The 27323-nt window shown below is 33.2% G+C and overlaps 1 protein-coding gene across 3 annotated transcripts in view; it reads right to left on the bottom strand.

The window, feature by feature from the left end:
- HBS1L (HBS1 like translational GTPase) overlaps window positions 1-21767 on the bottom strand; it is a 79967-nt gene extending 58200 nt beyond the window's left edge. Inside the window, exons 1-5 of one of the 3 annotated variants that reach the window (XM_011356188.2) lie at window positions 21530-21767; window positions 18105-18170; window positions 10453-10578; window positions 7000-7194; window positions 1908-5807 (exon numbers count right to left, since the gene is read on the bottom strand). In XM_011356188.2, coding sequence (XP_011354490.1) covers window positions 4339-5807; window positions 7000-7194; window positions 10453-10578; window positions 18105-18170; window positions 21530-21572 — 1899 coding nt within the window. In that variant the 5' untranslated portion in view covers window positions 21573-21767 and the 3' untranslated portion in view covers window positions 1908-4338. The other 2 variants (XM_011356187.2, XM_011356189.2) reach the window with 2 other exon arrangements.
- Between the last annotated feature and the right edge of the window lie 5556 nt (window positions 21768-27323).

Here is a 27323-nt window from a genome sequence, read left to right as displayed (position 1 = left end):
AGGAGTAGTGATAGAGTGCTGTTTAGTGTTCCCAAGAAGAAGGCAGCAGTTATGTGCCTTATGAAAAGATGTGTTAGATAAGCTTTGTTCAGGCAAGAGTTATAGTGCCATTGGCCATGAGTTCAATGTTAATGAATTGATAATAAGTAAACAATATACATATTAAAGTATGTTTAACAGATATATAAAATAATGTTGTGTACTAATCGACAAAAATACTGTGCCCAGAGAATCACAGTGGAACCTAACCCTGTACTTCATATAGGAGTAATGGATCAGTATTCATTAAGTCAGTACACGTATTTCATTCACTCAGTGTTTGTTAATTTATGGCTTTATAAAACATAACTACCACAAATAACAGCAATCAACTGTAATATGTACACATGTATGTTTACTTTGTAAAAGAGAAACCATAGGACTGGTAATCAATTATAAAAGTATATGAAGAAAAGAAATCAAGGATGATGTCACCTGGGTTTCTGGCTTAAGCAACTGGAAAATGTTGATACCACTAATAAAAATAGGAAATATAGGAGGTGGTGGGAGATTAGATCAGGAAGGCAAAGATGTCAGCTATGAAGCGTGGAATGTTCTATATGCCACAGTGTAATATAATTTTGTGTTTCCGTACTCCTATCCTCCACCCTTTCAGAGTAAGAATCATATCTTATTCATCTTGGTGTATCTCCTACAACTAAAATGATGGTTTCCTTTAAGTCATATAATAAATACAAACCAGGCATGTCAACAGCAGAAATGTGCACTTCTCAATTCTTTTACCTTCCACACCATCTTTGCAAGTACATTATTCATATTCACAATAATCTATACTTTTTTAATAATGTTTTTCTGTGAGTCCAAAAATGTAAAGATATATAAAATTTTACCTTTTGGAAAGTAAGAATTCTAAATGACAAATATCTTAAAAGAAATTCTGCATAACCAGGCAGTTTGTTTTTAATTTGTTTATAGAAACAAAGTAATACCTTCAGCATATATTATTAAAATACCATTCTGAAATATCAAGCTTATACAAAATATTCTAATGGGTAAATTGTCATATGTTTTCACACTTGATTTAAGAAAAATCTCAGAATCATAATTGATTTCAATGTAGCTTTTACAAAACTATGTATACACTCAAAATGCAATGTCTTTTTATACCCTAACAACTAAAAATTATAATATACAACTGCATATATTGAGCCTTATATAATTATAAAAGAAAACTAGTAAAGAAATTCGTATCAATCACTGTCTAGTCAACATTATCTCTATGTAACAGAAAACCATTTCTAGGTTACTACAAAACTGATTTTATAACCCAAAATATACTTATGTGAATACAAAACAGAAAACTTGATAAACAGTTCTTCCTCAATAGACATCTGTGTACTTATTTATTTGCAATAGTCCATATAGAGATTCTGGGTCAGTTTAAAAAGTAAATAATCATAGGAGAATCCAATATTTTTCTCCTGTGTTTATCTTAAAAGAGCTTCCTTTTACATACAAAGAAAAGTACTGTGCTAGTTTTATCCTTGATGTGACAATTAGTTGCATGACTTTCCAATGAATACTAAAAATTAAATATAACACACTGGGAAGTTATTATTACTTATATGATAAGAAAAAGGGTGAAAAAAAAGTTCAAGAAAGAAGGATTCAAAACAAAAGGGAGAAAAAGGTGTCAGAATGTCAATTTAGTAACTAGGAAATAAGAAAAAGGTAAAATAAAAAAAAAAGTTAAGCAAAGTGTTCTATACAGAAGTGAAACCCTAGTTCTTGGCACTCCCTGGTAAGAAGATCCATAACCAAAAAAGCCAACCAAAGACTTGAGAATGCAAAAGGACAAAACATCCATGAACATCAGATCTTTCAAAAACAAAAAAAGAGTAAAATGGTAATTTTAAATGTTTTTTATTTTACATCACTTAGAATGTAATTACAATGTTATTTCTAGTCCTGAAATGAAATATTAATGCATTTGATCATAATGCAAATCAAAATGGCTTTGCATCTCAAAATTAGTATGTGAACTAAAAAATAAACCAAAAACACTTAGCATATATAAGGCAGTAGTTAGTCAATGAACAGTGGTTGGTGCAGAATATGCACTTAATGCAAGCAATCTTTGTCACTAGAGTGTAACCATGAACAAGCAGCCACTGTCTCTAACAAGGGCTAATAGCCAAAGGTAGAAGGAGCAAAGGGGTCTTCTTGGTTCCAGCCTCTAAATTTCAGACTGTGACACTTCCTAGGTCAACAGAGCAAGTACATACCATGTACATGCCTGAGACCAGTAGCCATGACAAGTAAAATAGGAAAACATTAATTTTCCACTAAAAAACAAACAACAAAAAAAACTCTTAAATGGTAGTTGTAATCCTAAGCAGCCAACAAAGGGAGATCTAATTCATTTTACAAGATCTACTATGTGGCTTAAAAAGAATTGTTATTTCCGCTTGAAAACTGGTTATAAAAGAAGGTACCATACAATTCAACTTCAATATTGGTTAAGTAAGTACTTGTAGAGTCATGTGCAAAGTGGACCACTTGTAGCACTTACTCTATCAGATATTATTGTTAGTTCCAAACAAACTCTTAGAACACAATTCACTTCTTAGTTGGACACTGCCTATATATAAATCCAGTTGAGTCATATATTAATAGTTTAAAATTATTGAAATGTTTGATCAAGGTTCAAGACTAGAAAAACAAAATCAGTAGTTGGGGTAATTCAAACTTTAAAATCAATCATAAAGTATGTGATTTATATGATCTCCTAAGCATTAGTATGATGCAAAATGAAATATGCAATTAAAAATAAAACCTGAAGACATCAAAAGAAGGTGTTTGGTCAAGAACAATGAAGACATAATGCTGGCCTAAGTTTTCCCACCAAAACAGTGACTATAAACATCATACATAGCTAAAAAGATTAGAATGTCATTGTGAAAATAAACAGAAATAAGAAATAGAAAAAAAAAAAAATTATCAAAAGTACAGTGAAGTAGCTGCCAGAGAAAATATTTCTTTACTGGGAAATAGCCAGCTATTTTATTTTTATTAAGAAGTAATATTTTAGACACTTTTTTTTGCAAGAAATACTAATAATATATCAGCATCATCTTATGCAAAAGACTATAATTTCTAATTAGCAATTTTTCTTGGTATTCCTGATTCCTAGAAAATATGAATTATAAATTAAAGTTGGTCAGATGTTATTCTAAGCATTAGTAATTCCTTTCATTCTTCTTATTTAATTCTCTAGGGCAATAGTTCTCTTGTAGAAGTAATACATAAGAATCACCTAGGGACTATTTAAAAAATACACATTCCCAAATGCCATACCTTAGAGACTGACTGACCCTGTCTCAAGTGAATCTACAATACCTGTCTTTTGAAAAAATTCCCCCAGTGATTCTGATTGCTAGGTGAAGAAAATGCTTTAAGCGATGAATTATATACTTGTTCTACTGACATAGGAGCTCTTATTTGGTCTGCCATTGCTGAAACTTTGATTTTAGCACACACAGCTATCAGCAGCAACAAGAAAAACGCCACATTTATCTCATTATAGTAAAAAAAGTTAGAGATCTGATAAAATTATCTATTCAAAGAACATGCAACTATATTTGAAAATACTTTCTATATATTTATTTTAAAGTGTGCATTTAGGACAAATGGTTTTGAAAATGTATAAAAATAATTTATGTATTAATCCAATTTCAATATTTACATGGTCCCTTTAAAGAATTTTCATTTTATTTTCAACAAAAATGTATTTCAACAATTCTACAGTATTCTTAAGTCAGGAATGTTAAGATTTTCTAATAAAAAAATGTTAGTATCTGCCTACAGGAAAAAAATGAGAATGATATCACTAATATTTTAAAATATAATTGTGTCTCAGCTATGCTATGCCACGTATAAGAAAAATCTTCATTACTAAACTATAATAATCTTATGTGATGGCATTTCATTTAAGAACGAAGCACAAAAATATTTTATAAAAGAAAATGTCTCATTATAATAAAGTTGAATGATTCAGACAAAAATACTGTATCTGAGGTTTGATTTCACAATATCAAGTTTCCATATGCACTTTGTAAACATACACCCATTATTATAGTCTATCAACTTAAATAAAGCCAGTTATTGCTAAGAGTAAAAAAAAGAAATTCCAGTGCAAAAATACATACCAACTAACTTAAGACAATTTTAATATAAAAATCACAGCTTAAATCCCATAATATAAAGTAATCCTATAAAGACTTTAAGTTATTTTAAAATAAAAAGCTCTACAACAGTTATCAAGTTTTCCTTTTGTTACTATTCTCTAGTAAAAACTTTCTTTTGATTAGCTTTTACAATGTCATCAGGAGATGCTGATTTGAAGTCAAATGGTGTTATTGTTATAAGAGGGCTTATTTCTTTGTCCTTTACATCTTGAACTTGTCTACTATAAAGAAAGGTCTTGTAGAGGTCAAGGGTGCGTCGCTTGCAACTTTTCAATGGATAACGTAGACACAGTGTTGAAGCAAAAGCTGAAGGTCTAGCAGCAAGGGCTTTGGTCCAAGACAAAGAAAAAGGTGGTTCCCTATTCAGAGAGCCTTTACTGTTTTTCTTATTATCCCTGGCAGAAATGAAATTCTTCTCTAGCTTCGAATTTAGAACTTTAGTTTCTGGTGTTGGAACAACTGATTGGTCTACCACAGGTTTTGGTACAAGATCTGGGGATTTTATAAGGACACTGAGATCAATATTTGAATCTATTCCAGGTGACCTCATTTCAGATAAACTGAGCTTGAAAGAATCTTTCTTAATCTGAGAGTTGTCTATGTCAATTGTTTCTGCAATCAAATCAGAAAGTGACAAATTCTCAAGGTCTCTTGTAGGGGAAGCTTTATGAAATGCCAGAGATGATAGAGATCCTGTTAGTTCTGATATTCCAGTTGAAGACTGATACCGATTTGCTAGTTGTGACAGGGGAAAGGATCCTAAACTTAGATCTGTGAAACTGGCAGGTGACTGGTTACAAAGATTAGATAAAGTAAAGTACTGGCTTGGATTGTTTTCTTTGTGGTCCTGAAATAGTTCAGCTAGAGATGGACTTTCATATTGGCAAAACTGCAAATTGTCATTTTCTAAAATGTAATTCTTTGCACTTTGTTCAACTGAAGAAACATCTCCAATTTCAGTTATTTTACGAGCATTTAAATTATCAAGAGCCACATTTTCCAATGAGCTAGTTGGGAGGAAAGGATTATTTAAATTTCCTAAACTGTTTTGTACTGGAATGTTTTGCAAATCAGGTAGTGAATTATTTTGAATAAATAAAGAGTTATTAGGTGTCGTGCTCCTCATCATTAAGGATTTTAAATCCGGTATTCTTTTGAACGCAGACTCATCTTTGGAAACACATTCGGATGCATGAGGTCTTAACAAATCAGCATCTAGACTCTTTGAAAGGTTTTCCAGACTATCTGTGGATGATAATCTGACTGATGGCTGACTTTTATCAGAATCTCTTGGCATATCATCCATTAGGTCAGCTAGTGACAGCTCTTGTGTTAACTTACATGATTCTAGTTTCTTTTCACTTTTAGGTCTGTATAGTTTCCTTTTTTTCAAGAGTAAATAGTGACTTGGTACAACTGAGGAATTATGATATAATCCATATTTTGCTACTGGACCAAAAAAATCAAATGGTTTGCTACTGCAATCCAAATGTTTAGGGGACTGAGGACAAGAGCTTTGAACATTATCAGCTGAAACTTCAGAGGAAGGTAATAAGACGCCTTACCTTACAAGAGCCATTAATTTTCAGATGAATAGGTTCACATATGCAGAAGACAGTCACAGCAACCAAAAGGAAACATGAAATGAGGCATTTAATTACTAAATGTTTCTTTTGATTATGACATGAATAAAGTGATACTTGATCATTGTTTAATAAAAAGGGAACACTCTAAAAAATAATAATAAAGAAATTTTACCTTCTTTTAACCACCTAAAGTGACTTCACACTTTGTTCACTGATATATACAAATATAAGTACCAAGTTAGTCAATGTTCTAATTTCCAAAAATTTTATGTAAGGTTTTAACATTTAAATTATAGTCAGGATTATCTCAAATTCGAAATGTCTAAAAGACCAATGGAAAGAATTAGGTTCATCTTCTGTATTTTTAATGTATTAAAAACAAGGAAACACCACCCTATAATTTCTACCATGATCTAAGATAAACTATTAATACAGATGACATATAATATACTCATTCTCATACTGGTCAGTTGAAAGTACATCCCTCATAAATTTTTTAAATTTAAACAGGAAAAAAAAAAAAACCTATTTCATGGTAGCGGACTTCATATAACTTTGTTGTGGCAAAACTCGAGTCCTCAGCTTACAGGAAATATCAACCCCGTTAACAAATCACTATGCTCCTACTGACAGATCTCATAACAATATAAAGGTACCTCAATTCCCATTATATGTCAAATAAATTCCAAATTTAATCTCAAATGCCACAAATTTAACATTAAAGAGCTGGCTATAAAATGCAAAAGTAGTATTAATTATGATATGATAATAAAACAAAATTACATTTATCAATACTATAAGCCCAAAGTTTTTTTTTACATTAATTGTCAAGCTATATTAATTTCCGTCTCCTGACCCATCAGAGTTAAAAAACAACAATTAAAAAGCCCTCTAAGCTACTAACAAGAAGCACAAAGTATTTTATTTTTAATCTGATTTTATTTCCCCTCTATCCTGTGAGTTATGAAAACAAGCAGGGAAATAATCAAAACACAGATTTTAACAGAACTCAGCTTAAAAATTCACAAACTAGAAAATCAATTGATGATAATCACGTTATTGTAACATGCAAAATTCTCTCCATGTTTTTTACCAGCTCTAGCAAATCAAAGTCTCCTTTCAAGTGTTAACTATAAAACAACTAAACAGAACAAGTAAAAGCATACCTTTTACTATCTTTTCTGTAGCTATTGCTCCCTCATTCTTGACCTTCAAATTCTGCATTTTATCTTGCTCCAGAACCACTGACAGAGCCTTCTGCACATCAAACTTGTTCTTCAGAATTACTTCAATCAATATGTCATCTGGCACAGCATCTCCAAGTACCTCTCTCATGTGATCAAGGCATGAATAAAGACGAGCTGGAACACACAACAATAATTCAAAGCTATACTGAATGGTGTCATGAAAGAACTCTCAATCTTTAAATGTGAAAAAAAGAATTTGAAACTACAACAGGATGTTCAACTCTCCTTTTTCCTTGGCAAAACTTATAATGATTATATTTTTATGCACAATATACCTATCTTCCCTTATTAGAGGAACATTTTCATTAATTAAGAAATCGCTATAATAAATGTCTCCTAAATAATACTAATGCTTAAAAAATGTAAATTGTATACAGAAATATCTATTTTCAGTCAATGATAATGATTATGTTTGCACTGATGATGTTTTACATGTGTACAAAGGGAGGGGTATGTATGAAAATATTTCTAACTTGTTAGTGAGCCCAGTTAAATCACTCACTACATATATTTCTTAAATTTCTTAAATTATTACTACTTTAAGTTTTATTTTAGGCTAACTTCGGTTTGCCCCAGCCAACTAAAATCATCCTTTTTAGGGCATGATAACCTAATATAAAAATGCCATGAAAATACGGAAGTCCAGTAGATTAAAAAGAATGACATTCATTTTAAAAATACTAAATTTATATCTGGAAATCTAAAATCTTTAAGAATTTTTATTTTCTGATGACTACGGTAATTATTTATAAAAAGTTATTACTAATAATGTTCATTAATGATGTAAATTCCACAAGAGCAGAGACTTTATATCCCTGGATCCTAAAATAATAGCTGGTAGAGGCCACTGAATAAAAATGGATAAATGTATTAATTTTGTTATAGCACTTGACAGTTTTCAAAATGTTTCATATCTTTTTTAATCCTCATAATAACTCTATGACCTAGATATATTGGGCAAATTCTAATTCATAAAGATATGACTGAAAATCATGGAACTAGACCCAAGGACAACAACAACACTTTCTTTAAAAACACAATCAAATACTATTGTGAAGTTTATATAGCAGCAATCAAAATAGAACTCAGGTTTTCAGACTCCCTACTCTATGAAACCATTTCACATAATGCAATTTATATTGCCTCTGATACGCCTGCATGTTGAACAGAAATCTACTGGCAATCCCATCTCTTTGTTAAAAATAAAAAAGTACTTGATATTTTTCCACTGCCTTCTTTTTTAATTAGTCATAAGCCACATAACATTTCAGTCAATGACTGACTGCATATATGATGGTAGTCCCATGAGATTATAATGGAGCTGAAAAATTCCTATTTCCTAGTGATGTTGCCATCACAAGGTCCTAGAGCAACCCATTACTCATGTGTTTGTGGTTATGCTGGTGTTAACAAACCTACTGTGCTGCCAGTGGTATAGTACATATAGTTAAGTACTTGGTAATGATAATAAAACACTATTTTATTGGTTTATGTATTTACTATACTATACTTTTTATCATTACTTTAGAGTGCACTCTACTTATGAAAAACAATTTGCTGCGTTCTGCTGTGTTATGCCAGCAGCAGCCTCATATTTATTTACCATGTCTCGATTTAATATTGTGTTTTGTACAGTAACATGTTGTAAAGGCTCGTGGCCTAAGAGCAATAGGTATACAACATAGACTAGGTATCTAATAGGCTATACCATTTAGGTTCGTGTAAGTGTACTCTATGATGTTCACACATTGATGTTCATTCACCTAACTACGCATTTCTCAAAACATAACCTCATCATTCAGTGGCACATGACTGTATTAAAGAAAAATTTCTCAAATATTTGGGTAATTCTGCTTTGCTTAAGGTCAAGATTATTTTTAGGCTAATAAGCTATACTTGGAAAATTATACCATACCTATTTCATAAATACATGAATTATTGAAACTGGAACAGAATACTTAGTATAGCTTAGAAAGGCCTGTTCCAATTAATTAGAGCAACTATTTTCTTTGGAGTCAAGCTGTCTTGGTTCGTAATCCAATGCCACTTACTATAAGCTGGTACAACCTTCTCTATAAAATGAGGACAATAACTGGCCCACCTGATAAGGTTGCTGTGAAGATTAAATATGTTAATATATGAACGACATTTAGAACAGTACCTGGAAAGCATTTAGCAACAGTTAGCTACAATCATTATTATTGTTATCATGCAATTACTTACATACATCAGGTGGGAATGATTAACTTTCAATCTCAAACATAACTTTGAATTTCATACCTTCTTAACGATTCTGAGGCATAACAGAAAAAGTGTAAGACTTCTACTTATTCCTACCCTCTTACCCCACAGTAACAACTACAATACTTTCTTCAAACTACAATCAAAAACTATTAAAGAGTCTACATAGCAGTTCCTCTACAGACTTTTATCCAGATTATAAAATGTATTTACAGTTGATATTTTGATTCTATATCTGTTGTTTCCCTTTAGGCTTTCTAATTTTGTCTGCTTGTGCTTTCTCTCCATTTTTCTTGGTTTGGTTAACAGTTGATATATATTTAACTGATTTATTCAATGATGGGGTCTCAGATTCTTACATTTCCTGTTTTCAAATTAATTGCTATAAATTTTCAGTTTATAAATGCCTATAGAACAAAGTCACACTGGAGAATGAGCAAATCAACTCAGCCCTGCACTCCACTAATAACGACGGCATTACTGTTATGCCTGGCCATTTTAGTTCTGCTACACTGTTCATCAATCTACAGCTTGAGTAATATGTTTGAAACAATGTCTGAAATTTATTTACAAAAGATAAAAGCCAAAATACAAATATTTTTGTTGAAATGTGTAAGAGAATTGAAAAGAGGCAAACTCAGAACCAATGGCATTACTATTTACAAGTTCTGTCTTGAAACTTAATTTACATGGATATGACTAATCAGGACACTTGTATAGTTACTTTGGACTTAAATTAAAAAAAAAAAAAAACCGCTCTTATGGAACCTAACGTTTTATAAGGAAAATAGCTTCTGTAATCTAATCATAAACTCTACATAGAGCTTATAAAACAATAAATATTGCTAAAAACAAATCACTGAAGCTTCTCTCATAAGAAGATGAAGATTCAAGAATTCCAGTTACTAAATAATTGCCATATATTTATATAATCATACACTCCACATAAAATATATTTAAAATGTAAATTTTATTAAATATAAAATTTATTATTAAATTTTTCTTGATGATATAAAATGCATTTGTGCCATTACTACCCACAATCACTATTATGAACTATCACAAAACTGATAAATCCTAGTATATTATTAATCATTTTCAAATAAGAAACATAGATAGACTTTACTATACCTTGATCAATTTCACTTAGCTGATGATTCAAAAGAGAATTGGAGGATTCTGTCAGATCTTCATAACCATATCCTTCTACAGGCTCAACAACAGGTTTGTCACGTCGTGAGTAAATAAACTGAGCAGCTAGAATATAAAATATAAAAGAATGCTATAGTACAGCCATTTCTCATTAATTTTTTTTTTTTTTTACAAACGGTAAAGTAAAAATTAGGGATTCTGGCTTACTACCTACAGCCATTTACCCACATTCTATAATAATAGATAAAAACAAAGACAAAACTTATCATACCCTAAATCCTGCTCGAATGTCCTTGCTATTCATTAGCCTCTTATTTCATCTTCCTTCTTTCCTCCTATCTCCAAAACGATTCCCCTGAGCTTATTTTCTCCAGTTTTCAAAAACAATCTTTCCCAATAACGCATGCTTGCCTACTACTTCATCATCTTTGAAATTTTCTCTTCTTTGGTACAAATAATTTAAACCTTATATCAAACTTGCTTATTTGCATAAAGAAAATACTAAAAACAGAGTAAGCTTTCAATTTCCAAAAATTGCTAATTTTTCCTGAACCCAAAAGTTATCAAAATCATAGATCTTAACTTTTGAAAAGCTCATACTTTCAATCACACACTGACACTGTTTAACAGTGTCATATACTCGGAAAGCTTTGACTTTCAGACATTAGTCTATGCTAGTCTGCAGGACCAGCGGTGTCATCACTCAGTATGTAACTTGGTATTACATATTTCATTAAAAGGAGAAAAGACAAAATGTCAAAGTACCAATATATGCCTGAGTATCATATACAAAATATAAGTGATCAAAGGAGAAAATCATCATGTATGCCCAAAGTGTTGACTCTTCTGCCTCAACTGGATGCCCACTGAACTCAATTTATGGAGACTGTGTTCAATTGTGAAGGAACAAAACTGAAGAATAACTTAAGAAGGATAGAAACAGTAATACAGGATTCTAAAAGCAAGGTATTCTTAGGAATTTCATATTATTTAGCATTCTGGAAGAACATATAACATGCAAGTCTATTGCTTAGCATTCCCACATCTGACTTTTGTGCATGTTTTCAGGAAGGCACAAACTATGAAAGGAAAACTACATTGAAATTTTAAAGATAATGCATACATAGACAATAGATAATACAATTGCTTAAGTGTAATACCTATACTCAGAAGGCCATGGCACTAAGTGCTATCTATTCGTAGTATAAATTAATGATGGCCTTATAGATTAGCAGGCAAGGCAAAGAAGAAAAATGTAATGACATATTTTAAAAGCCAGATGAGTAGTACAGATAACAAGTGCTGCAGAAGCACAGAAAATTAAGTAATCACTGAAGACTAGAGCAGTTATAATAAAGAAGGGAAGAACATCAGAAAAACCGAAGAGGCAGAAGACATCTTGGACATCTGTGTTTCTAAGAAAAATATAGAGAAGTTGTGAGAATTCAATCTATTCTGCTATAATGCATGTCTCCTTAACCAAACTAGTTCATACCAAATGATAAATAGTGGAATAATGAAGGTATATTATTCAAGTTGCTTTGGTTTATGAGATTCCCCACGCCCCCAACACTTCAATGTTTTGCATCACTGCATAATAGCAGCAGGTACAAAATGCAAAAACACCAACCAGAGATGATTACACTGTAATATACTGTAATATACTGTAATAGCACCGCATTCTTCCTCTTGGCTCAGTTTGGCCACATGTCCTATCTTTGTGTGTGCTTATTGCTTGATTTGCAACATTACCCCTTAACTCTTTCTTACATCTTTTTTTTATCAGGCTTTCACCATTTTTTTATTAGCGTTATGTCCTATATTTACTGGAATATTTATTAAGAAGCTAATGTACTGTTTCAAATATGCAAGAATTTTTATTAAGATGATTACTGTTTTTATTAGTACTTTACAGGTTGAGTGGTCTGTCATTATCCTATTTTTTCCTAGAAGTTTTGTTTTTTGGTATATAATTTTGAAGACCACAGAATTTTCCAAGAATACACATATTATGTTATTTTTCCCCCTCTTGTTCAAAGAGAATATAACACTGCTATTATAAAGTCAGCATGGCTAAACAGCAGAAGAGATATCCTACTTCATACTCCATAGAAACTCTAAGATGACTATTTTTTTCACATTAAAATCTCTGAATGAGGGAATGCACTTCAATCACATGGCATCTTAGCATTATGTAATACTCAGACTGACGGACGATTTTTTAAAAACTGGTATGTAAAATAATGGTATGTCTTAATCTGTGGCATTTTAGATTTAATAAAATGTGGTAGTATTAAAAAATGTATATTGGGTCATTTTATGCCTGGTGACTTATGAATTACTTTCCTGGCTTAAACAAACTATTCAGTTTTGCCTAAAAGTAATATACTTTCCCCAACTTCCTCTCATAGATCTCAACTGTGAGAAAAGCCTAAGATAAATCAAAAATTAAGTGAGGCAAGACCTTAGATACCTCCCTCAACAATTTTCACTTAGGAAATATTAACAGGGAAAAGGAAGCTGTCAATATCCCGGCTTCTATTCTAACTCCTAGGAACTGTTTTCTCGGGGAGGGGAGGTGGGGCGGGATCCTACATCATACCCACACATGAACTCCACTCAGAAACCTAAACTATGGACATATTGTTTTGGAAGTACAAATCTGCTGAGGAGTGTGGAGAGGAAGAGCGAAAGAAAATTCCCCGGGGAAAATAGCTACTTAGAGGGGAGAAAAAGGAGGTCCAAATCTCTGAAGCTGAAATGAGAACCCAAAAAGGCAATAAATACAATAAAAAGAGTAAGAGAAAAGCAATGGTGAAAAAGAATATAAAATGCTATTCTTTTTTAAAAATGTAAATGCTTACAGAAAAACTGGACATCTATAGTGACTTTTAAAATTTAAGGCATTTTGACAAACATAGAAGTTTCAAGAATTCAAAATCTGACTCCAGAAACTGCCTAAATTTGTTTCCTAGACATCTTAAAATAAAAATCATGTGAGGCACTCATTACAGATGTGGCTTTTTAGACTTCTTTCCCTGGAGGTACTGATTCAGTGGTGCTGGAATAGGGCAGGGAATCTGCATTTTTAAAATCACTCCCAGCTGACTGGTATTACCAGGGAAGGTTAGGAAGCACTAGCCTACAAGTACCCGCTCCACCTGTCTCACCTGTAGTCTACTTTGTATTCTATTCATTCCATCATCAGTTACTTTCCTAAAATATTACCCCTTACTCAAAAACCTCCAATAAACTGACTCTACATGCCTAAAATTAAAACCTGACTTCCACAATTTGGCTCCTATTTTCTTTCCTAGCCCTCTTTCCTGCTGCAACTCCATTAATTCTGTAAGTCTTCACAAACACACTTCACTTAGAGCCCACTGCTCCAGCACTGCTGTCTCCTCTATCTACAATGCCATTCTTACTCCCAAATTTACCAGTCCCAAACCCACCTCCTTCCAGAAGCCTTTCCAGACACCTTCAGGCAGGACTATTTCTTTACCCATCATACTGTTGCACAGTATGTTTTTTAAATGAGACTTTTAACTGACTGCCTCATATGAATCTAATTTATAAATTTATTAGAATAGGCTTACACATTGATGCTCAATAAAGATTATGAGTTGGAATGAACTGAATACGGATTACCACTGTGAAAGTAATCATATGAGGAGACCATTAGACTGAGATGGCTTTAATACCTTGGTGACAAATGGAAAACTAAGCTAGTAGATTCTTGTAAATGCCTCAGGATTAAGAATAACAACCAATCACAAAAAGTCAACTAGGCTTTCCCAAATAATAATAAACACTTAAGCTATAGCCAAGCAAACAACTTCCTTGCTTTGCTTTGTGTCTTCTCTATGAAAACCTTGCCCCTAGCTCCTGCAGTGGAGTGCTCCTAACCACTTGCAGTTTGGAGCTGCCTGATTCAAAATTGACGTTTCCCAAATAAACTCTTAAAAAAAATCTTAGCATGCCTGAGTTTATCTTTTAACACTCCTAATTATGTTAGTTAAAACAAAATTCATAACTGTTCAAATAAATTTTTGTACATAGGCTCTTTCTGCTATCTCCAGCTCCTTGATGTATGTTCAATATTCATTATCAAAGTCAATCTTTCTTAAGGGAAAAAAAGCTGTAATGTTTAGAAATCACTTTTCCATCAGAAAAGTTGTAGTTAGTAGAGTTCAAAAAAAAAATATTTGCTGATGAATTTTAGAAATTTCTACTAATTGACAGTCACTCCATTATCAGAATTCATTAGATCAAAAATATAATCTTCTGTCTTCAATAATATTAAATGCTTCTTTAAGAAAATATCCCTCTAAAACTTTTCATTTTTCTTTGAAAATCACTTGGAAAACAAACTACTAAAAAGGAAAAGTAAGTTTCTGATCAGATATTGCTGTTATTTTATGCAGTCATGCGCCACATAACAACAAGGATACATTCGGAGAAATGCGTCATTAGGAAATTTTGTCACTGTGTGAACATCAGAGTGTACTACACAAACTTAGATTGTATAGCCCACTACACACCTAAGCTGTATAGTAAACAACCATCGTATATGTGGTCTGTCATTGACCGAAACCTTGTTATGCTTGTTATGTGGCACAGGACCATACATATTTTAAAAAATTAAAAAGTCCAAAACCACATGCTTTTGTTAAAATTACCAGTTTGTTATAAAAGGAACTCAAAACCATTTACCTATCTCTTGCTTTGATAAAGTTGGTTGACTTCTTGGTGTGTATAAAAGTAACTCTCAAAGAGTCATATTGTCCAGGACGTGAACCACATGCAAGACATATAGCAAGAGCTGTGAAAGACAGGGGTAAATTCTGACCTCAAGAAAACTAGGCCATAAATGCAAGTCTTAGAAAAACACCCTCAGAATGCCTGACCTTGTGTACTCTTAGCTCATTACTCAAGACTGAGTATGACTTAATCCAGATAAGACTAGATAAATGAATGAGTTAACCCTATAATATTAAGATGTTTCTCTATATTCCCTCTCTTCATGAAGGTTTTCACCCTTATGCAAGCCACACTCAACCAACTTCCAATTCCTGTAGACCTTAACTCCTGTAATTATCTCTTGAACCTATTCCCAAATCTAATGCTACCACCCTCATCCTAAACAAATAGTTCTCAAAGCAAACCTCGGAATCCTCTAGAAGTCTTTTAAAACAGAAGCTGCACCCCACCCTCAGAGTTTTCGACTCTGGGATAGGGCCAAGGATTACTTTTCTAACAAATTCTCAAGTGATGCTAATGGTATATGAGAACACTGTCCTAAAATATCTTCATCTCTTCTAGATCAGTTTAATAATCTACCTACATCCACTTATGTACTGCCTTCAATCCAGTCTCTACTACTTCGAAGAGATCTTTTTTTTAAATCTAATTATCACAACTACATCTACTCAGTGTCATGAACATGCCATGCTCTTTAATCTGCTTAAAGTATGAGTAATGAATTTAGTGCTACCAGACATCATTGTTACCTAGCTGACTGTAATAGTGAACTATAGGAGCCCAATGGGGTTATTCCTAATCCCTACAATATGTGGTCTTTGAATCCCTGAATGAGCTTTAAAGGAATACTGATTAAGCCACCTCTCAGCTTCTGCTCCAGTCTTCTTTACTGTTTTGTGATGCTAGGGTTGAAGTCTCTGCAAAGCACATGTCTTCTTTGACAGCTGGCTCCCTTTTAGGCAGGTGCTAAAGAGAGACTAGAAGGTCAGAGAAGACACATGCTCCTTTCTTTTTTGCTTCTTATCCAGACACTGTCACCCCAGTAATACTTCACCTTACAGAAGCAGTTTGTTCCAGTAACAGCAATCAATACCGGTTTGCAATTTTTCCAAAACTCCCAGAACCAGCTTCGACGTGCCCCCATCCACATCCCCCAGGCACCATGACTAGCCAGAATTCCCTCCTCAAAAGGCTGAATCCCAGCTTCACAGGATCCCTTTAGAGAGACAAGTACCAGCCATGCAGTGTCTCCCTCTTCCAGAGGTCTGAGTCACAGCTCTACAGTCCCTCCTCTGAACTTCAGAGACAAAGCAACAAAGTAGAACCCCCTCTCATCATAGGTCTAAGTCCCAGCTCCGAGAAGCCCCTCCAAAAGCTCTAAAAGGTTGGTTTCAACCTCGTTCACTTGTTCCACTAGACTGGTAGATGCTTCCTGAGGTTACTACCTCCTTGATATTTTTTAGGTTGTCCATTTTGCATTTTTTTTTTGTTTTCTAATATCTAGTTAACAATTTTTTATATTAAATTCTCTCTGGCAAAGTACTTGGTACAAGTTCTATCTTCAGAATCCTGACTGGTAACAGTGTAACATTAAAGGAAGAGAAGAAAGGCCCTCATCAGTTAGGCCAAATGAGGAAAAAAGACCTAGCTGTGTTTCAGAGTAACAAGAAAAAACAATGACAGAAAGAATAGAAGTGCTAAGACATTTCTAGAGCAGGAGTCTCCAACCCCCGGACCAAGGATCAGTACCGGTCCATGGCCTGTTAGGAACCGGGCCACACAGCATGAGGTGAGTGGCGAGTAAGCGAAGCTTCATCTGTATTTGCAGCTGCTCCCCAGTGCTAGCATAGGAACCGCTTCAGTTCCACCTCAGATCAGGCATTTGATTCTCAGAGGAGCACCAGTCCCTGGTGCCAAAAAGGCTGGAGACCGCAGTTCTAGAGGATCAATGCCTTCATGAAGAAAAAGAAGTTCTAAAAAGTCAGAAAAGACATATTTGGTCTAAAAGTGGTACATGTTTACAAGACAGCTCAGGAGACAATAGTGTATTAAAGAAAAGGCAGACTTTGATGAATATTTTATATTAAACCTTTAACTTGTGGAAAATGAGTTTTATGAATTAGATTTACACTGTACATAACCATTTGATTGTACTCTTTTTAAGGCATAGTAAAATTTAGCAAGACTTTTTAACCAACTGTTTATATAGTAGATAAAATCTGAAGACAATTGTACTGTTAGAGAAATTAGTGAGAGAAAAGTCTGTATCAAAGATTGCCTTTGCTGGAAAGAACATATGAATGTTTGCTTTATATGGTGGCAAAGAAGAAATCTCTCAGCAGATTAGACAGAAGATGAAGCTCTGATGTGGAATTTGAACTCTAAGTCACTGTAGCCCCATCAAAAGTCTCAACTATATGTATTTGATTTATTTACCAAATTGTTTAACAGTAGATAACTAAAGTACTGTATGAAGGGAATTCTATGCATAACACCTCAATGTTTCTAATATTCAAGAGATTCCTGAGAATATATAATTAACTGCTGTCTGCCTTCAGAAGTATTAGTTTTAGATAAAATTACCATTTTAGTACACTTTAGATTAATTGCATAGTGCAAATACTGGAAAAGCCACGGTTTTCAGAGTTTTCTTCAAACTGTTTAAAGCTAAATGATAGAATCAAAACTTTAAATTCTATTCTCGGATAAAGAAATTAATTTATTTACCTTTAAAAGTTAACATTTAATTACCTTTTTAACTGCTACATAACATTACAGTCTTATGGAACATTCTAGTCCTTGAATGACAATACTTAACATTTTTAAACATTCAAATAATGAAAATTAAACTATTTTTCTAAATTCACCTGTTGATGGCGAAATACAATAATCATCCTCTACAGACTGGCCATAGAGATCATCATCTTCAAAATCTAAAGTAAAAACATAAGAGATTAATTCATTTACAAGATATTTTTATATTCTTAGTTATTAACAAGAAAGCATATGAATTCTTTCCAAAAGAAATTAAATTGTTCATCAAAATTAAAGGAACTTGGAATGTTCACTTTTCCAAAAAATTCTAAAAATTTTACCCACAAAGTAGGTATATTCATTTTTTAAATTAATTGGGTTTTATTAAGTTGTTTCAATTTTTCAACTCATGGATCAAAAATAAGCCCACAAACCACATATTTTGTCTTTTCAGTGTTGACAAAAATCCAAAATGCAATCTATCCATTTTTATAACCAAAACATTTATTTTTCATACAACTGACTAGCACAGGGTATACAATCAGATCATAAAAGCAGTTTTTCTTCGTGTACAGCTAGGTAATCTCTATAAAAACCAGCTTATCCTAAACTCCCTTGTGGTCACTCTACTCAGGATAATTGGTCTTTTTTCCCACTGACTAGAATATCCTCTTTAACCAAATTTTTCTAAGGCTATTCCCTTCTCTTAGTTAAGGTTCCAACTCAATGTCACCTATTAACAGAAGTCTTCCCTGACCACTCTGGATAAAAAGCAGCAAGTCCTCCTGTCATTTTTACTCTCTAGCACACTCCTCCAACTAGACATCTTCAAAGCACTCTCTGAGGCCATAAGCTCTTTCTGAGTAAGACTTTGTGTAGCCAACTACCTGGCATATGTTTGGCACTAAATTAACATTTGTTTTATTATAAATAAATGAATTAAACAATTTAAAACTAAAAACTCCACAAAGAACATAAATGCATTTGCATAAAGTATTTATTCATTCAACAAATACTAACACTATGCCAGAGACTATCAAAAACCTTTTGGGGTAGAAAAGTGAGTGACAGGCACATTCCCAAATCTCTACAAATCTAAAATCGAACAGTGAACAGATGAGAAAACGGACAATTACAAAACCATACGACAAGTGTTTAATGAGAAATACAGAGCAATTTGGGAACACATATATGAGCAATAAAAACAGAATTGGGAGTGGAATGGCTAGGGAAAGATCCCAGGAATGTAATATTTAACCAATTTCATAAGATACTTAGCTAGTTTATGAGGGTATTCATACAGCAGAAATAGCATGTTCAAATGTTTATGGCAAAGAAAAATTAGTTATATATTACCATTGGATTAAAATATGTAACAGTCAATAAATTAGATCATGATCCTAAGTTAATAACTACTTATCAGCAAATAAATGAGGATCCGTGCACAGACATAAAAATTTTAGATATAAAATATCTTTTTTGCTAGGTCAGTTTTTCAATACTGAAATTGACCCTAAAAGTGTCACAATATAAAAATATAGAGAATTCTTTCCTGGTAGTTTTGTAAAGCGGTTCTTTTTCTCAACAAAATTTTAGGAGTATTTACTGCACATAAGCATTATGGCAGCTACTGCAGTAAATATAAAGTATGGACTTTGCTTTCCCAGCACTTTTAAATTAATAGTTAAGGCAGTTGTGTAAAGCGCTATCTAAATTAGAGAAGAAAACAGTGAGAATTAGAGGAACCAATAGGTTTTGGAGCACAAACTCTCTTTAATGAAGTCATACTAGTTTTGAGAATTTTTAAATTATTAACTGGGAAGAAGAGAAATAAACTGGACCCTTAAAATCAGTAGAACATTTGTAAGCTGGAAAAGGGGATGAACCTATGCTATAGGAATAGCTTGGTTATGACGTCATCAAATTGTTCCATAGAAACATGACAACCTAACCTGAGGTTGCCAAGGTGAGAAGATATTTAGCACTCACTCCCTCAAGCCAAGAACTTCTCCAGGAAGTTTTTCTTCACATAGAAATCCTACTTAAACTCCTCAAACCCATTCTAAATAAGGTATTCTCACTTACACAGATCCCAGAGCACTTTGTATTTTTTGTAGCATCTCATGCTCTAATCATCTGTTACTTTTGTATCTCCTCCTTTAGACTCCTTCAAACATCTTACTATCTGTCCCCAAAGCTTAGAACAGTACTCCAGGCATTCGATTAACGAAGAATAAGCATTCAATTAATGTTGGCTGAGGAAATGATATTAAAGAAATGAATAAGTAGTAATTAGGCCTATTCATGTCTTTTATATCATCTGCAAAAATACTTCCCAGGTTCAAGTCATTTCTCAGGTACCCATGGTCCACATGCAATACTTACATCCCTTGCAATACTTAAAAGGGCCTCCATTCTGAAGTGAACACCAGGAATCTAACATGTACCAGGCTGACTGGGTTACAGTCTCCAAAAGCAGCACATAGTGTTAGCTACCCTTCACTATGGTTAGCGTATTCTGATGTTCTACAATAATCTGCTGGGAGTGCCAGTAATAACCACCATAATCTGCTGGGAGTGTCAATAACCACCAATATATTAGGCACACTTATAAGTTCTGCCCTTTACAAAGCAAGAGGTCTTTATTCCTTGTCTGCACTTGATCATATTTATGATTTTAGTTTGTATGATGTTTGGTGATGCCTACAATTATCCAATGTATGCTGCGTTTATCCTAATTCTAACTTCTTTTAAACTCTCAGGGAACATTCACATGCACATTTTTTATTTCATTTTTTATAATCGGTTAAGTCTTTTTTGAAGCCTTCTTTCTTCTAGTACTGCTTTTTTTTACCCAAAATACGATTATATTGCGAATAATCAACCAAGAACTCAATATATACCTAAGATCACCTAATTGGTTTACTCTTCGGACCCTTTTAATATGTATCTTTTCACACCATCTGCTAAACTTCTAATTTAACTTGAAACTCATAGAAAATAAATTAATGTTAGCTCAAACCACATTCTGCACTAAATATGTATGAACAAATACGAAAGACTTATCACGTAAATCTAACAGCTACAGCAAAACAACTGAATGTAACTATTAAACCAATCCGTGTTTTACAAATAAGCTACATTTCAGGGGCATTTTTGAAGGGGGGCGGGGCGTGAAAACGAGCTAAAGCAGGCAAATGTGTACTCGACCAGGGAGAAAACAATGGAAGAGAGAGGTGATAACGCTTACGTGCATAAATGCCACCGGATCCCAACCTCGTGAAATGTCCATCCCATATGACGCTGTAGGGCACCTCCCTCGCCCTAAATAAACTCAATCCCAGAAGACAGAAATCACGATATAAAACAATGTCATTCTCTGGAACTCAGATGTCCTATTATTTTCTCCAACTGAGCCCCCTCTGAATTCCAGCCTGGCACCACTGACGAGGAACTCACATATCGAAGTGGATGCCAAGTAAGCTGGGATCCCGGCTGGAACGGAGAAAATGACATCCGGCATAAGCCTGTAACCTACCTTCATCGTAGTTATAGCCTCGAACATTCCGATGCCGGGCCATGGCGGTGAAGAAGGCGTTCGCCACAACTTCTTGCAAAATACCCGCTCAGAGAATGATAAGGCGCCAACTGTGGCCTAGAGAACACCTATACGCCATCTTGGCTTCCGGCAGGCCTCTGCTCCGAGCGCCTGCGCACGCGCAACGTCTTGTCTGCGCACTGCGCGACGGCAACCTCTCAGGGTCACCCACCTCGCTGGGAACGCATGCGCACTCACGAATATGGGGTTGAGCTTGGGCGTGGCCCCGCTTAAACGCAGGTTGACTGACGGGGATTCCAAAAAGGCGAAAGTTCAGTGCTTACGATTTGTTGTTGTTTTAGACAAATCTTATGAAGCGGTAACCTTGACCTACGCCCGCGTTTCAGGTTATTTTACAAATTTTAACTGTTGAAAAAGTTGTGTGCTGAATAAGAGCAGGTTTTAGCTAACTTATCTTTAAGGCCTTCTTAGGCCTATAATAAACATTAATAAATTTGTGTGTTTGTTTCAAGAATTAGCCTAAGCTTTAGAAGGGGAAAAATGCTCTTTTTAAATGGGTATATATGTTTAAATAGAGAATCTGGCTACGATAAGTGACCGCGCTTTCGTGTAATTCATGGTTTCAGGTATATGAGTCCCACACTAATAGCTCCAGTAAACAACCATCTGCCCTTGGCGATGTACACGATTATCATCAACATCATAAAAAAGGATTAATTAAGCATTCATTTAACGTATAATTGTGTGTAACATTCTCAAAGTATTAAATACAGCTTTTTAGACAGTACCTTTAAGGCTACTTACATGGTCATGAAGAATGCTGATGCATAAATCTGTAACCTATTAAATGTCCTCATTTCTTAGGACACAAAATGAATGATGTTATGTAAAAACACCTCATTATCATCCTGAACAAACTGAACTTCAAAAGCTAAACTTCAGTTTTAGCTTGTGTTTTTGAAATGGTGATACTTTACATAAAGGTAAATTTAAAATTCTATAATGAATTAAAAGCTTAATCAGCTTTTTATTTTCCATAATAGAAAGAAATAGTAAGAATACAAATTCAATCCATATTTGTAAGTGGCTCGAAATGTAGTCTATTTATGCACTTGAATGTGTCTACCAAATGTTCTTAACTTATCATTGTTACTTAATGTAGCTCCAAGACAAAATTTTACATAAATTTTACAGAAAATATAGTTGCTAATTTTATGGCTTAAGTGTTTTTCTTTTATACTTTTGGATAATATTTATGTTGCAGTCTCTTTGTCAGTAAAATAGATAGTAATAGTACCTAACTCATAAAGTTGCGAATAATTATGTGAGAGGATTTCACACAAATCTTAGGTGCTTTAAAATTTTAGATGTTAAAATACAAATGGCAACCTCTGGCCCACTGTAATTGTCAATTATAAGCTTCAGTGTAACTGAGTTTTGAAGTAGATGAGTTATAAATTGACCACATAAACAGAACTACAGGAGCAATGAAGAAGAAAACATTACTTATGCCTGAGGGGTAGTGTGTAATTTGCCTCTGGATCATCAATAATATACTCCCTTAAAATTCTAAATACTTGAAAGACTTTATTTCACCTCAAGCAATAAAGCCTCAGTAGCAAAGCTTTCACTGATTTCCTCAGAAAGTTTTAAGGTTTTTATCCTCTGCACCCACCCCCAGGGCTCTTTAGATGTGATTGTAAATTTTGTATTGTAGTTTGATGGAAAGTACCATGACTTTGGAGTCACACAGACCTGAATTTCAGTACCAGTTTTGCCACTTCCTGTATTATAACTTCTTTGGGCTCAATTTCTTCATCTGTAAAATGGATATAAGAAGTTGTGTCTTCTACTTTCTGAAAAGTAAATGAAGTGATGAATGGAAAAACAGTAGCTATTACATAATAGATACTGTAAGGGAGGAAAAATTCTCTGCCTGCTTTAGGTCTCTGGGTCTAAGAATTAAACTGACATAAGACATGTGAACAGGAGACAAAAAAAACAAGTTTAAATTTTTGCTGGTATATGAGAGCCTTCACAAAAGAATGAAGACCTGAAGAAGTGACCAGAGCAGAAAGCTCTTATAACTTTAGACAAAGAAACAATCAGTTTCTGAAGAATTAGCAAGGCCATGCAGTTTGGGCTATGGGTAATAAATTGTAGGAAAATGACTAGGAGATATTTGGTATAAGGGTGGGGGAATGAAATAACTAGTGGAAAATAAGAGTTATTTCGGTAAGTTTGTACAGATCCATTTTATCATCAAGTTCCAGTCTCTGATGAAAAGGATGCTTTCTCCTTTTTATACAGAGTGGACACCTTTCTCATGGGAAATTTTGTAACCTGTTTTAGATAGAAAAGGGTAGGTTAGAAAGCCCTTCTCGCATCTGCTGTTTCTCAAGTTCCTTCAGCTCCAAATAATCAATGTGGTATTTTGGGGTGACGTCCTCTGAACTCCTTTAGTACTCAATAAATGAGTACTAGTTCTCTACCACATTTATTGGAAAGTTTTACCTCTGTTTCTCCAGCACCTTGTCTGGCATATTGAATGTTTGCTGAGTCAATTACTGAATTAAAAAAGATAAATGTAGTCTCTGGTTATGAGATATTTAACAAAGGCTATAAATGACTATACAAATAATTATTTTATATAAATTTTTTAATTATAAATGAAAGTAACATAACTACATTAGTGAAAAGATTTTAACATCTTTATTGAGGATCATTGACAAAAAAATAAACTGCCCATACTTAAATTATACAATTTGATATGTTTTGATATATACCAGTGAGTAAAACCATCAACCCACTCAAGATAATGAACATATTCAGATTCCCAAAAGTTTCCTCAAGTACCTTTATAATCTCTTCCTTTGCCCCTCACTGTCTCCTCACCCTGGCCCCTAGCAAAATTGATCACCTTTCTGTCACTATAGATTAGTTTGTATTTTCTAAAATTTTAAATAGAGTAAATCATATAATGTATATATTTTTTAATCTGGCTCCATTTACTTAGCATAATTTTGATATTCTTGTAGGTGCTTGAATCAATTGTTCATTCCTTTTTATTACAGAGGAAAATTCCATTGCATGGATACACCACAATTTGTTTTTCCACTCATCTATGAATAGATATTGGCTACAACAAATAAGACTGCTATGATTTTTCATGTACAACTCTTTGTAAGGACATAAGCTTTGATTTCTCCTGGGTAAATACCTAGAAGCAGAATAGCTGAATGACATATAGGTTATCTTCAGCTTTTTAAGAAACTGCCGAACTGTTTTCCAAAGTGGTAGTAGCATTTTATGTCCCCACCATCAGTGTAATACTTATTTCCTCTACATTTTTACCATCATCACTTGGTATGGTCTAAAGATATTGTGCTTATTTGACTTTTCTATATTCTTTTTGATGAAGTGTCTGAATCTCTTTGTCACTTTTTAGTGGGTTATTTGTTTTCTTATTTTTTTTACTTTAGAGAGGTTTTTTAAAATATATTTTGAGTACAATTTCTTTATTGGATATATAATATGGTAATACTTCTTCCAGCTTATAACTGGTCTTTTCATTTTTTAATACTGTACTTCAAATAGCAGAAGTTTTTAATTTTGATGAAGTCCAATTTATCAATTATTTTATAATAGATTATACTATTGATTTTGTATCTAAGAAATCTTTGCCTAACCCAAAGTCACAACATTTTTCATAAGTTTTACAGTGTTGGCCTCTAAATTTAAATTTGTGATCCATTTTCAGTTGATTTTTGTATAAGGTGTAAGGTTTGAATCAAAGTTCAGTTTTACATATGTATGTATATTCAAGTATCCCAGCACCACTGTTGAAAAGAAGGTCCTTTGTCCACTGAATCACATCTGTATCTTTATCAAAAATCAATTGTCTATATATGTGTGTTCTATTTCTCAATTTTCCATTCTGTTTCATTGAGTTACTGATTTATTGATGTAGCTTGACACCAAAACTATGTTGTCATTACTATAGCTTTATAAATTTTAATATGAGGTAGTGTCAATCCTGTAATTTTGTTCTTTTTCCAAGGTCTTTTAGCCATTTTAGGTCCTTGGAATTTACATATAAATCTTAAAATGAGGTTATCAATTACTACAAATATCTCTGCTGAGAATTTGCCCAGTATTTTATTGAGTCTGTAGATCATTTGGGGGAAAATTAACATTTTAACATTGCTACAAACATTCAGTCTTTCAACACATGTACATCATATGTCTCTATATGTCTTCTTTAATTTCTCTCAATAATACTTTGTAGTTTTCAGTGACTGGTCTTGTACTGAAGATTTAATTCTAATTATTTCATATATTTTTATTCTGTTGTAAATAATATTTTTTTAAAATTTCAAAGTAAAAGTATATAATTAAACTATTAAAATTAATAAGGTAATTAGTACCATCAATGCACACAAAAAATTATACTTCTATATAACAATTGGAAAATAAAAATTAAAAATAAGTTAGCTATGTTAGCATATAAAATATTATCAAATACCTAGGATAAATATAAGGAAAAATGTATAAGACCTAAACTTAAACTAAAAAACATTGCTGAGAAAAATAAAGACATTCACGTTAAATGGAGACATATACCATGTTTATGGATTGGAAGAGTCACTATTATTATGTTAAATGGAAGAGATGTCAGTTCCTCCCAATTTAATCTATATTCAGTGTTATCCTAGTCAGATCCTATCATTTTTTGGTGGAAATTGATGGATTCTGTAATTTAAATGGAGCAACCAAGATCCTAGACTAGCTAAGACAATATCAAAAAAGAATCAAGTTGGAAAACTTACACTATTACTAAGATTCGTTTTCATGCAGTAGTAATACAGTGCAATTTTGATACAAAGGATAGACAAATATAACACTGAAACACTGTGGATAGTTCAGAAACAGATCCACACGTATATGATCATCCAGTTTACAACTAAGGCACCACTGCAGAATATCGCATGGCCGTGAGATGGGCAAAGATTCTTAATAAGGGCACAAAAAGCACAAACCAAAAGAAAAGACTCATAAATTGAAGTTCTAAAATTAAAAACTTCTGTGTAACACTATATCATATGTTTGAAAGTTAGATCTTTGATAAATTTAAGAGAATAGTTATTAAAAGTTCTCATCACAGAACAACAAAATTATAACTGTATGGTTATGGATGTTAACTAGACTTACTATGGTGGTCACTTTGCAATATATACAAATATCAAATCATTATGTTATATGCCTAAAACTAATATAATGTTATAAGTCAATCTCATTTAAAAAACTAAGAATTTCATCAAAAGACGTTAAGAAAGTAAAAAGGCAAGTTGCAACCCAGTAGAAGATATTTGCAGCACATATATCTTACAAAGAATTCATATCTAGAACATAACAAAGAAAGCTATGAACCCCTCCAAATATTAACCCCCCAAAACATTTTTTTTAATGCGTAAAAATGCCAAACAGGGACTTCACAAAAAAGAATATCCGTATGGACATCAAACATTTAAAAGGTCCTCAACGTCATTAATTATCAAAAAATGCAAATAAAATATTAATGGGTATACCCCTACTAGAATAACTAAAATTAAAAGAACTGATGATAATTAAAGATTGGCAAGAATGTGGAGCAACTGGAAGCAAATGGCTAGTGCATGTGCAAATTCATACAACCAACCACTTTAAAAAGCTTTTGGCAGTACATCCAAATACTGAACATGTGTATGCTCTATGATCCAGAAATGCCACTCCT

The sequence above is a fragment of the Pteropus vampyrus genome, unplaced genomic scaffold (assembly GCF_000151845.1).
Source record: "Pteropus vampyrus isolate Shadow unplaced genomic scaffold, Pvam_2.0 Scaffold24, whole genome shotgun sequence".
NCBI classification, from domain to species: domain Eukaryota; kingdom Metazoa; phylum Chordata; class Mammalia; order Chiroptera; family Pteropodidae; genus Pteropus; species Pteropus vampyrus.
This window is presented reverse-complemented; position numbering and strand designations above follow the sequence as displayed.